A 12,946-nucleotide genomic window follows, 5' to 3' on the forward strand; every position below is an offset into this window, starting at 1 on the left:
AAGATGCCAGCTCTGGGAAGGGCTAAGAAAACTGCATGGATCTCCAACGTTCCGAAAGGGATCTTCTCCTTTCTTTCAAACCCAAACATTCCTGGCCTTAACACTGCCCCGTTGTCCTGACACGGAGACCTTTGAGATGCTAAGGATCCTGCAATTTCTCTGGCACACAGAAGGAGCCCTTTTGCCCAGACCCCCAAGGGCCACGGGGTCTTCTCCAAGCAAAAAACCGAGGCCTCTCTTTCGGAAAACCCTGCAAAGTTTCGAGGCAAGACTGCCGTGACCCACACGGGCCCAGAAGCTGCTGCGAATGGCACTGTGCCAGCAGCGTTTGCCAGCCTGAGGGTCCCCCCCCCTCCATTTCTGCTTAATGGCTCTCTGGCCCAAGTCCCCGTCCCCCCCCCCCGTCCTTGTGATTTCCCAGGACAGCTTCCAGTTAATTGTAAAAATGGCCCTGGGATTGCTGAGCCCAGCAGATGCGATGTTTTGCCCAAAGGCCTTGGCTGCCCTCCAAGTGGATTATCCCCACTGGATCCGCTGAGCTGGGCGGCTGCCGGGGACCCCCCAGCGAGAACCCTTGAAGGCTGAGCTTGGTACAAATTGGGGGGGGAGTAGAGGGCACCCCCCACATAGGTGGGGAAGGACATCCCAAAGGAAAGCTGGTTTTGTGCAGTGCTGGCGCTGAAAGAGCAAACTGGAAGCACTTTGGGAGCAAGCCAGTTCTGAGCGCCCCCCTCCTCAGTAGGTAAAAGTGCCAGCATTTAGATATTTAATTGGGGCCTGGGAGTCACCTTCAGTTTCAGGTGCCTGCTGACTTTAGCTGACTCAGGAGCATCCGTCTCTTGTGAGGGTGTCTGAGAAGGACGTCTGTTTTCCCCTCCACTGACCAACTGCCTCACGGCTCTTCTCTGCCTTGCACTTGGAGGTCACGCCTCCCCCCTGCCCCCTTGCGCTGCCTCAAAAACTAGTATTTATACAGAGAGATCGAATTCTATTCCCAGAGCAGGTTATTTTTTCACTTTTCTGTACAGAAATCTGATTTATATTTGTATATATATAACTATTTCTATATGTGTGTGTGTGTTTGCGGGGAGAGTATTTTGCATTCTACTTTTGATAAGAAATAAAAACACTACGACCATCCTGGCGGCTGTGTCTGTCCTGAGTTTTCTCCTGTGCAAAACGGGTCCTGATTCTGGGCTCCTCCTACACCCCTGCAAGCCCATTCCCAAACCTACAGGGTGGTGCAACCTACAGCAGCCTCGGCCACCCAGGGAAGAGAGACTCGGTTTATTGCACAAAGGCAACTATAGGGCAGCCCCACAAATCTCCCTCTTGCAGACCTTCTGCTTCAGTCCCAGCCCCACTCCCTCTGCCACCCCATAGAAAGGTCCTGGCCTGCCTGGCACCACAAATGGGGGGTGAGCCAGTGAGATAAGCAGCCCCAAAGCATTTCCTGAGGTTTTGCTGGCTGGGTGGTGAATTGGGGGGGGGGATTTATTTATTTATTGACAGGGTTTTGATCTGGGATGCTGTGTGGGATATTTATTCCTTGCACTGGTACCCCCACCTGTTCTCCCCAAAGATCTCATCGCATGGTTCTCCCGCTTCCTCATTTAATTCCCACAACAACCCTGCGAGGGTGACTAGGCTGTGAGAGGCAGGGACTGGCTTCTCAGGGTCACCCAGGGATTCGAACCCAGGCCTCTCCCGGGTCTTAGTCCAGCAATCATAGAAACAGAGAATTGTAGAGTTGGCAGGGAACCCCAGGGGTCATCCAGCCCAACCCGCTGCATGCAATGCAGGACTCTCAGCTGAAGCATCCCAGACAGAGGGCCCCCCAACCTGTGCTTAAAAACCTCCAAGGAAGGAGAGTCGGCCCCCTCCCAAGGGAGACCCTTCCGCTGTAACCACTCCACTCCACCACCGGCTCTTATTAAAAAGAAATTAGGGGGAGGGGGGAGGGGAAAAATGGATTGAATGTGGCTTTGTCAGGGGGGCAGAATAAGTGGGGTTGAAGTGACCTGCAGCTGGAAGGGACCCCCAGGGGTCATCCAGCCCAACCCTGTGCAGGGCAGGAGCTGCAGATGGAACTCATGGGGACTTGAATGGCGAGGGGTGGGGAGGTCAAGGAGGAGGAACTGGAAGGGGGAGACGGGGGGGGGGAAACAAGTGTTCCTGAAGCGGAGTGTCTATAATGGGATCATAGAATTGTAGAGCTGGAAGGGACTCCCAGGGGTCATCCAGCCCAACCCCGCTGCGTGCAATGCAGGAATCTCAGCTGAAGCCCCCAAGGCAGAGGGCCCCCCTACCTCCGCTGAAAAACCTCCAAGGAACTGTAACCACTCCACTCCACCACCACCTCTTATCAGAAATGAGGGTTAGGGGAGAGGGAAAAATGGGTTGAATGTGGCTTTGTCAGGGGGCAGAATAAGAGGGGTTGAAGCATAGCTGTCAAGCGTCCCTTATTTGGCGGGCCAGTCCCGTATCCCAGCGCCATGTCCCGCTGCTGTCCCCTATTGATGAGGCTTCCTTTGGCTGCTGGCTGGGCTTTCTGCCTTCGGCTCGGAGGGGCTCACAAGCTGAACATTCCTGTGCCCGGAAAATCCCTTATCTGGCTGCTGACCCCTTATTTTCAAATCTGTAAGTTGACAGCTATGGGTTGAAGTGACCTGCAGCTGGAAGGGACCCCCAGGGGTCATCCAGCCCAACCCCCTGAAATGCAGGAATCCTGCCCGCAGCAGACCCTGGGTCGGGGGCTCATAAATTAGCATATGCAAGTGGGGGGGTCTTCAGTTGCGCCCCCTTTCCCACGTGGCCAGAATCCTCCCTCCTCGCGCCCCTTTCCCTCCCGGATGACGTCACCACAGGAGGCCCCTCCCTCCCTGCTCCTCTCCGGCTTCCCCGCCCCTCCCGTCGCCCGGGGAGACAGGCCCCGCCCCCGCCCGGTTGCCTCGGCGACGGGGAGCGAGAGGCGCCCCTCCCGCCCCGGAAGCGGGCGTCGCAGTGCGCAGGCGCGGCCCCGGGGCGGGGGGCGGGCGGGGGGCGGGTCCGGCCGGGAGGCACCTGGGCAGGTTCGGGCCGCGGAAGAGGAGCCGGAGGGCCGCAGGGGCCGCGCCGAACGGCCCGCCACGGACGGACGCCCGACATGGTGAGCGGGGGGGGGCGCGGGGAAGGACCCCCATCCGGCGCCCCGGGGGGAGGAGAGGGGGGCTGGCTCCCACGTGGCAGGGCGGCCACTTCCGGCCCCGGGTGCAAGGGGGGCTGGATCCTTCCCCGGGAGAGGAGGGCCGCCCCCCAGAGCAGAGGGACCCCCTCCCTCCCTCCCGGGACAAGGGCGCCTCTGAGCATGTGCAGACGGCGGGGAGAGCAGCGCCGCGGGGGGCTTGGCAGGCGGAAGACATCCCCCCCAAAGGAAGACCCCCCCGGATCACAGGGCAGGGGGGTCCCCGGCGGGAGCGGGGTGACCCCCAGCAAGGCTTGGAGTTGTTCACCCCAAAAAAACAGCCGGTCCCCTGGGTGGGGGTCCGCTGCGCCCCCCACCTCTCCCTCCTCGCAGCGCCAAGGGGGGCTTGGCAGGCGGAAGAGATTCCCCCCCCCAGGAAAGACCCCACAGATCCGCGTCGGCGGGGGTTCCCACGGGGAATGGGGGTCCCTGGAGGGAGGGGGAAGGGGTCTCCGCTGACCCCCAGCAAGGCTTTGAGTCCCTCAACAGAACCAGCCGGTCCCCTCGGTGGGGGTCCGCTGCGCCCCCCACCCCTCCCTGCCTCCTCGCAGCGCCCAGGGGGGTCTCGGAGCCGAGGGTCGGGGGGGGGGTTTCCGGAGCCCCGATCCGCCCCGCCTGCCTCCCTCTGCCCCACCCGGCCTCTTCCTGGCGCCTCCGCCCCGTCCCGCCCCACGGAAAAGGCACGTCCATGCCGGGCTCGCCTGCCAGCTCTTTCCCTCCTCCTTGGCCATTAGCGGAATTGGCCGGCGAGGCCTCTGAGGTGGGGGGGGGGAGGGGGGGCAAAGGCAGGACTTGTGGGGCAGGATTTCAGGGTGTGCTTTTTATCAAGGGGGGGGGCGCTGATAAAGAGGCAAGGCTAGCTCAGTTGGTAAAGCAGGAGATTCTGGATCTCGGGGTTGTGGGTTTGACTCCCACACTGGGCAAAAGACTCCTGCATTCTAGCGGGTTGGACTAGATGACCCTCGGGGCCCCCTTCCAACCCAACGTGTGGATTCGGGCTCACCGCCTTTGCCAGGCGTTTTGGGCAGGCCCGGAGGGAAGTGGCGCCTAGTGGGTGTTGCAAAGCCCCTTCTGGCTCTCTCCCACTGCTCCATAGGGCCGGGAGTGGCCGCCTCTCCCTTCCTGAGCCGCCCCTCCTGGCTCACCTGTCGAGGCTTGTTGGTGACTCCCAGGGAGGATTGCTCAGCTGCGCTCGACCCGCCTTGCCTCCTACGCAGCAGCTGGCACCAGGAGCGCACAGTTGCCCTGCGGAACTCCCTGCCACAGGAAGCAAGGGATGGCTTTAAAAGGCAAATTCCTGGAGGAGGAGAGGGCTGGCTGTGGCCACAGGTGTAGATCCCAGTGTCTGGAAACCCCAGGAGGCGAGAGGGGTCCTGCGGAGCTCAGCTCCTCTTTGCTGGTTTCCCATAACTGGGGTAACTGGCCGGCCCCAGTGAGAGCAGGAGGCTGGACAAGAGATGAGCTGTTGGCCACATCCTAAGAAGAGGAAAGAGATCCTTTTGCCAGAGGGGCTATGGAAGGGGGGGAGCCATTATTATTATTATTATTATTATTATTATTATTATTATTATTATTATCTCTCCAGCAGAAGGGGGTGTCAGACGAGTCCGGAAAGGGAGTGGGGCCCGGACTCCTGGGTTCTTTAGGAAGAGGAGGGGGAACCTGGGAATCTGTGGGGGTCAGTCTTTGTGGATTGGTTTTTTATATACCGTATTTTCCGCCCTATAGGACGCACTTTTCCCCCTCCAAAAATGAAGGGAAAATGTGTGTGCGTCCTATGGGGCGAATGCAGGCTTTCGCTGAAGCCTGGAGAGCGAGGGGGGTCAGTGCGCACCGACCCCTCTTGCTCTCCAGGCTTCAGGAAGACGGTCCCGCAGGGCTCCCTACGCTGCAGATAGCAGCCTGCCGCCCAGCGCGAGGGGCGCCCTGAAGCAGAGCGCCCCGCACGCCAGACAGACATCGGCCAGCCCCACAAGCTCGGGGGACAGCAGGGAGGCACAGCGCCGCCATCCCGCTGTTACTCGACCTGGTTCGGTTTCCCCGACCTGGTTTTGGGGGGGAAATAAAGGGGGGGAAATTTCCCTTTATTTCCCCCCCCAAAAAAACTAGGTGCGTCCTATTGGACGGAGCGTCCTATGGGGCGAAAAATACGGTATATATTGCATTTTAAAATTATTACTCATTCATTGTTTACTGGTTTTGTACGCCGCCATAGGTCTCAGGGCGGCCCGCAGCATAAAACTACGACATAAAAACCGCAAAATGCATAGTAAAAATAAGAATAAGAAGAAACCAAGCACCACTCCCCTAATTCCCCCGACCTTTTTTTAAAAAACCGCCCTGAGATTTGCAAGGGAAGGACTGTGGGAAAATGTAATAAACGAAGGAATTTTTGTTCTGCCTCTGGAGGGAGCAGTTCTGACCAGCCTCCCTTGGGCTGCTTTTCGGCCGGCTGCGTCTGTGTGGCCCCCACCCAAAAAAAGAAATATTGGAAGGGCCTCATTCTGTCCTTGCAGGGGACCCCCTTGCTTTGCAGGATATAATTTTCCTGGGGTTTTTTGGGGGGGGTGTTGCTGCTTGCTGCCATAGGAGCCTCCCCTGACCTCCCCCCCACTCTCCTCTCCGCCCCCCCAGATGCGCTTCATGCTCCTCTTCAGCCGCCAAGGCAAACTGCGCCTCCAGAAATGGTACCTGGCCACCTCCGACAAGGACAAGAAGAAGATGGTCAGAGAGCTCATGCAGGTGGTCCTGGCGCGGAAACCGAAGATGTGCAGCTTCCTGGAGTGGAGGGACCTCAAGGTGGTCTACAAAAGGTGACTCTCGAACCCGCTCCCCACCCGCTGCGACTCTGGGGTGGGCTGGATGACCCCTGGGGGTCCCTTGCAACACGGCGATCCTTGGAAGGGACGGCCTCTCCTCCGCTGGAGGTCTGTCATCAGGGACCCTTTGGCTGCGACTCCTGCGTTGCAGCGGGTTGGGATGGATGACCCCTGGGGGTCCCGTCCCGTCTTGCCCACAAGAGCGTCAGGACAAGGTTTGGAGGCCGGAAACAGGCAGCAGCTGCTTGGAAAAGGCCAGGAGGAAGCAGAGGAGCCTTTGTCTGGCTCCGGGCTGCTCTGCCGGGGGGAAATGTGTTGCAAGTGTGGTGCCTGCACCGAGAAGGCCCTGCCCTGCTCCTGTTGCAGGAGGTCCCTTGACCCAAAGGGGCACCACTTTCTCTGAGCCCCCAGCCCCCACCTTGAAGGGGGTGACCTGGTTGTCGCTTTCTTCATAGCTGCCCTGGGGTGTGGATTGGAAAGCCCCCCCAAGCTTTGCTCACCCTGAGTTGGTCCCTGTCTGTTCGGGGGGGGGGCAGTCTCATTTTCTCTCTCTTTTGGGGGGGGCAGGAACGGAGAATAAGCATCCCCCCTCCCTAGGGAATGAAGGACTCTTAGACCCACAAATTACTTTATCTCCAGCAGGAGTGGGGGAGCCCCAGACCCAGAGGCTGCGTGTGGCCCCCCCATTCCCTTCTGTGTGGCCCTTGCCAGCTCTTCTTTGCCCGGCTGATTCCTCCGAACTCTGCTGGCATCTCTTTCTTGGCTTCGCAGAGGGAGAAGCCTGAGCAGGAGCTACCCCATTCTACAATACTAAAATATACCGTATTTTTCGCTCTATAAGATGCACCAGACCACAAGACGCACCTAGTTTTTGGAGGAAAACAGGAAAAAAAATATTCTGAATCTCAGGAAGAGTTCTGTTCTGGCATCTATGATAGCTGCACAGCCTGCATTCACTCCATAAGACGCACAAACAGTTCCCCTTACTTTTTAGGAGGGAAAAAGTGAGTCTTATAGAGCAAAAAATACGGTATATATTTTAACAGCAACAGCTCCACCCCCTTTTACCTCTGGCCCCGCCCCCTGGAGTGTGTGGCCCTCAGAGGCTTGTCCAGAAGCGGAACGTGGCCCTCGGTTTCTCTGTGCTCTGAACCGCCTCACAGGGCTGTGCTGAAGGGAGAAGCCTTCTGAGCATAGCCGTCAACTTTCCCCTTTTCTTGTGAGGAATCCTATTCGGAATAAGGGAATTTCCCTTTAAAAAAGGGAAACGTTGGCAGCTATGCTTCTGAGACTAATTATTGCCCCATCACTGCTGCTGTGGGGCAGAGGGTGGGGTGGGCAGGTGAACCCCAGGTGACGGGCACCTTTCTATGGCTGCCTGCAGGGACAGCGTTGTCCTGCAGGGGGCACCTCGAGCTCACCTTGGCTCCTCTGTGGCCAAAGGGGGCCTCTGCAGGTGCGCACGGGGTTAATAAGGGCCCTGCGCCCCACACACCCCACTTCCTGCCAGCATAGGCACCTGCTTTGCCCCCCCTCACCTGGAAATGGCTGGCCGGTCGCCCCAGGGAGGGCAAGGCAGGCTTGGGTGTGGGTGGGCAGCTGGCGGCCTCTTCAAGGGGGCACAGTGGGGCGGGGGAGGAGGCTGCCCCCCAAGTGAGCCAGGTAGCTGTCCTGACCCCATTTTCTCGCCCTCCTGCCCAGGTACGCCAGCTTGTATTTCTGCTGCGCCATCGAGGGCCAAGACAACGAACTCATCACTTTGGAGCTCATCCACCGATATGTGGAGTTGCTGGACAAATACTTTGGCAGCGTGAGTTGTGGGGAGGGGCTTCTCCCGGGGGTTGGGCTAGATGACCATTGGGGGTCCCAATTCTAGGATTCCGTGACTGCAGAGCGCTCTTTTCCTGCTTCTTTGTGGGTGTAAAAAGCACCAGCCTTCTGCCCCCCTCTCTCTGTATGTCGGGGACACACGACTTTATCTCAACTCTCTCCTTTCAGTCCTGAACCCTAGAGCAGAGGTGCCTGGAATAATAATAATAATAATAATAATAATAATAATAATAATAATAATAATAATTTATTATTTATACCCTGCCCATCTGGCTGGGTATTCCCAGCCACTCTGGGCAGCTCCCAACAAAAGATTAAAAATACAAGAAAACATCAAACCTCAAAAACTTCCCTAAATAGGGCTGCCTTCAGATGTCTCCTAAAAGTCAGATACAGTGGACGCTCAGGTTGCGAATGTGATCCATGCAGGAGGCACGTTCGCAACCTGCAGTGTCCGCAACCGGCAGTGCTGCGTCTGTGCATGTGCGAGTTGCGCTTTGGCGCTTTGGCGCATATACGAAGCACGATTTAGCACTTCTGCGCATGCGCCGTAACCCAGAAGTAACCTGTTCTGGTACTTCCGGGTTTGGCGTGGTGCGGAACCCAAAAATGCGCAACCCAAAGCGTCCGTAACCCGAGGTATGACTGTAATTGTTTATTTCAATAATAATAATAATAATAATAATAATTTATTATTTATACCCCACCCATCTGGCTGGGTTTCCCCAGCCACTCTGGGCAGCTTTCAACAAAATATTAAAATACAATAGCCTATTAAACATTAAAAGCTTCCCTAAACAGGGCATCTGGTGGGAGGGCGTTCCACAGGGCGGGCGCCACCACCAAGAAGGCCCTCTGCCTGGTTCCCTGTAATCTCCCTTCCCGCAGGGAGGGAACCGCCAGAGGGCCCTCGGAGCTGGACCTTAGTGTCCAGGCAGAACGATGGGGGTGGAGACGCTTCTTCAGGGATACTGGGCCATTGAGGGCTTAGAATAATAGGATCATAGAGTTGGCAGGGACCCCCAGAGATCATCCAGTCCAACCCCCTGCAGTGCAGGAATCTTTCCCCCCCCCCCCCGGGCTTGAACCCACAACCCATAGATAAAGATCTCACGTTCTTCCAACTGAGCCATGAGAAGAGCCCTGCTGGGTCAGGGCCAAGGGGGTCCCTATGTTAGCCCACCTCACAATGACGAACCACGTGCCCCAAAGGGGAACCAGCAGTAGTAATCACAATATTATTCATTTATTACTTAATAAGTTGGGTCTGCCACTCTGGGCTGCTTCCAGCAAAAGATTAAAAACTGCATGAGACGTCAGACATTAAAAGCTTGTGGGATCCCAGCAGGAGAGCCCTGTGTTTTCAGCACCTCGTTCCCAGAGGCTTTGCTGCCTCCAATTGTCTTGTTCTCTCTTAAAGCCAACCGAGTTGTTGGGTGTCGCTGTCTCCAGTGGCAAGGAGTTCCGCAGTTCTACTCTGCGCCAGAAGTTTTCTCCATCCTGAACCTTCCAACGTTCAGCTCCGTTTAAGCTGAGGCAGTTGGGGGGCACTGGCAGACCTGGGAGGGGGGGTCCTGTGAGGTCCTGGGCTCCCCGCCCCCTGCTCCCCCCCCCCAACCCACCAACAGGAAAATTTCTGACCTGCTGCTGTGGGGAGGCGGGAGGGCAGAGGCTAAACCCCGGTGCTAATTAATCTTGCGGTCATTTTGATTCCTTAATCCCCCCCCTCCACCTCCCCGCCCCATAGAAAGCCTCCCTCCACCACCCCCTCTCCTAAGCCTGCTCTTAGACCCACAAAATCCAGCTAAGCATGGCTGATAATTGGGCTTAACGAGGGCTTGGCAGCCGCCCCAGCTAATTCCTGCTGCTAATGCACCAGAGCCGCTTATCGCCCCCCCCAACAGGAAACACAGCCAGATTGGAGGGTCAGGATCCTGGGCGTAGCTGTCCACTTTCCCCTTTTCTTGCGAGGAATCCTATTCAGAATAAGGGAATTTCCCTTTAAAAAAAGGGGGGGGAATTGACAGCTGTGATCCTGGGAGCAGTGGGGTGTGTGTGTTGGGGGCCCCTGCTTGGTTCTCACGCCCCCTTTCTCCCCCCCCCCCGGGACAGGTGTGTGAGCTGGACATCATCTTCAACTTTGAGAAGGCCTACTTCATCCTGGACGAGTTCCTGATGGGGGGAGAAGTTCAGGACACCTCCAAGAAAAGCGTCCTCAAAGCCATTGAGCAGGCGGACCTCTTGCAGGAGGTAGAGGTGGGCCCCTGCATGGGGGTCCTGCATGCCTGAACCGTGGGGGGCGGCAAGGACTGGGGGGGGGCCTTCTCCCTGCACCCCCCTCTGGAGACAATCCATACGCTTCCCTCCAGCTGTGGGGCCAAGCAACCTGTTGTTTCTGCTGCCCTGGCCATGCCTGCTTTCTGTCTGGGGGTGTTGCTGCTGGAGGAGCCCCCCAAGAAAGCTGCCTTCCTGGCTGCTGCAACTGCTGCTTTCTGCATGCAATGAGTCACCGGCAGCCATCGCTCCCCCTCTCTGCAGTGGGCGTGAGCGACTCAGCCGCCTGCCGCTGGGGCCGAGTGCAAATCCACGGGGTGGGGAGGAAGGAGACGCAGCAGCCTTGGCACCCTCAGCCGCTGCCACCCCCCCCTAAGAAAACCCCCCTGCATGTTGGCACATCTGGAACTCCCAAACCCTTAGAATGGAAAAAGGCCTTGTTAGTTGTTTTTGGGGTGTGTTGAGCACCTCTGAGCAAGCGCAGAAAGCCTTCCCCAAGTGTGGACTCGAGTGTCGGGGTAGCGGTTGGGGTGGGGGTCTTTCGGGGAGGGGGGCAGGCTGCTTCCCCCCCCCACTTCCCGCTCCCCTCCTCTGAACCCGCCTCCCCTCTGCTTCTCTCCCTGATACAGGAAGACGAGTCGCCCCGCAGCGTTTTGGAGGAGATGGGCTTGGCGTAGACTTGGGATCGTGAGCCGGCTCCCCCCCCTTGCCCCCGCCACTGCCCCTCGTGCCCCCCACATGCAGTGGGGCTGAGAGCCTGTGGCGGCCAGGCAAGCTCTGCAGCCGGCCTCCTGGCCAAGGAACCTGCAAACCACTCGATGTAAATACTGAACCACCAGCTGGGGGTGGGGTGGGGGGTGCCCTGCGTCAGAGTGTTGGGGGGGGCAAGGAGGCATTTTGCCCCCACCTGTTGGGGGGCAGAGAGAGAGAGAGAGAGAGAGAGAGAGAGAGAGAGAGAGAGAGAGAGAGAGAGAGAGAGAGAGAGAGCGCAGCGTGGAATTCAGGGGCACCGAGTGATCTCCATTCTCCATCGTTTTTTCTGTGCCCCTCCAAACTCTCCTACTTCTCCTACCGCCCCCCCCAGCACCCCCAATCTGTTCACACCAGCAACGTGGCACTTCCTGCCGCCCCCAAACCTGTGACTCACCCGGGCAGCATGTGACAGATCCCAGAGGAGGGGGGGCGGCAGCAGCGCCTCTGCCTTCTTCCCTCCCTTTCCTTCTTTCTCATTTTTTTTGTTCCGGGGGGCAGGCGCCCCACATGTATGTGGGGCACGTGGACGCAGGTAGCCGGAGATTCGGAGGAGCCTGCTGTTTGGGAGACCAGCAGCCCCCCCCCCCGACTTTGGGTGTCTGTCTTCCCTCCACTCCCCCCAGACCCTTTCCAATAAGGCATGATCTTTCCAGACCCAAGGCGTGAGTGCGAGTGTCTTCTCTGTTTTGGAATAAAGCGTGTGAGGAAGACGGTGGCCTGGCTGTGGTTCTTGCCTCTCCAGCGCAGACTGAGATGCTTCCAGCCCCAGCTCAGAGGGGGGGCAGAAAGAGCAGAGGGGGTCCAGCCCGGAGGTCGCTTGGCACGGCTGGCGGAGGTGCAGGTCATTTGCCGTCGCACGGAAGGAGCACCTGAGTGTAAACAGAGTTCATCTGCATCGCTCTTAGAATTGCGGAGCCGGAAGGGAACCCCAGGGGTCATCCAGCCCAGCCCGCTAAGAATGCAGGAATTGCGGCGAAGGAATCCCTGGCAGGGAAGCCCTCCATCCGCTTTTCCAGGCTGGGAATCTTTCGCCTGGAAAAGAGGAGATGAAAGAACCGTTTTCAAGCACCTAAAGGGCTGGAGGATGGAGCAAGCTTGTTTTCTCCTGCTCTGGAGGGTAGGACTCGAACGCATGGCTTCCAGTTACAAAAAAGGTGATTCTGGCCAAACGCCAGGAAGAACTTTTCTGACAATAAGAGCTGTTCAACAGTGAAACAGACTCACTTGGGAGAGGGTGGACTCTGCTTCCTTGGGGACCTTTAAGCAGAGATTGGGTGGCCATCTCTCAGGGATGCTTGAGCTGAGATTCCTGCATTGCAGAGAGGGGGTTGGGCTGGATGACCCTCGGGGTCCCTTTTGACTCTACAAGTCTATGATTCCAAGGGAGTTCGTTTCACCGTCAAATGGCTCTTAGCCTCCTACTGTTTATTCTGAATCTCCTTCCTTGCAACTTGAAGCCATGGCTTCAGGTCCTGCCCTCCCTCTTCCATGTGACACAGCCTTTAAGGAATTTGAAGCCATCTACCATATCACCTCTCATAGTCTCCTTTTCAGGCTAAACATCCCCGGCTCCTTCAACCGTTCCTCATCAGGCTCGTTTCCCAGACCCCTGTCAATCTCTCAGCCCACCTTCCGGCTCTCCTTCCCAAACTGGGGTGCCCAGAACTCCAGCCGGGGGTCTGACTGAGGCAGCCCTTGGGGCAGGGATCTGACTCCCCGAATCTTTCAGGAAGAGGAACCTCTGGACCCAAAACCATTGAGGTGGGTGTGCTTTGCAAGAGCGCAGCCGCCCACTGAGATGAGCTTTGCAAGAGGCCAGCTGCAAACCCAGCTCCTTCAACCGCTCCTCATCAGGCTCGGTTTCCAGACCCTGGATCATCTCGGTCGGACCCCCTCGGCCAATCAACATTCCAGCTTGACAACGCCTTAAATTTTAAATCACCCGTCCTTTGCCAGCAGGTCCTGGTTCTAAAATTCGGAATTGAAAAAGGCTTAAAACAGGTTGCAGCTGCGGGAATAGGGTGGGCCCTGAAAACACAGACGCCTT

General features: G+C 57.6%; 1 protein-coding gene across 2 annotated transcripts; it reads left to right on the top strand.

The window, feature by feature from the left end:
- The first annotated feature begins 3,027 nt into the window (after positions 1-3,027).
- On the top strand, positions 3,028-11,609 carry AP1S1 (adaptor related protein complex 1 subunit sigma 1). Of its 2 annotated transcripts, none has more exons than XM_081886570.1 (5): positions 3,028-3,148; positions 5,858-6,036; positions 7,744-7,852; positions 9,985-10,128; positions 10,776-11,609. In XM_081886570.1, exons 1-5 carry the CDS (start codon positions 3,146-3,148, stop codon positions 10,821-10,823), a joined length of 483 nt encoding a protein of 160 aa, XP_081742696.1. In that variant the 5' UTR covers positions 3,028-3,145; the 3' UTR covers positions 10,824-11,609. The 2 variants fall into 2 exon arrangements, with proteins under 2 accessions (XP_081742696.1, XP_081742697.1); XM_081886571.1 differs by having other exon boundaries at positions 9,985-10,122.
- Positions 11,610-12,946: the final 1,337 nt, after the last annotated feature.

This window comes from Podarcis melisellensis, assembly GCF_964234715.1.
Source record: "Podarcis melisellensis genome assembly, chromosome: 13".
In the NCBI taxonomy this organism is placed as follows: Eukaryota; Metazoa; Chordata; class Lepidosauria; order Squamata; family Lacertidae; genus Podarcis; species Podarcis melisellensis.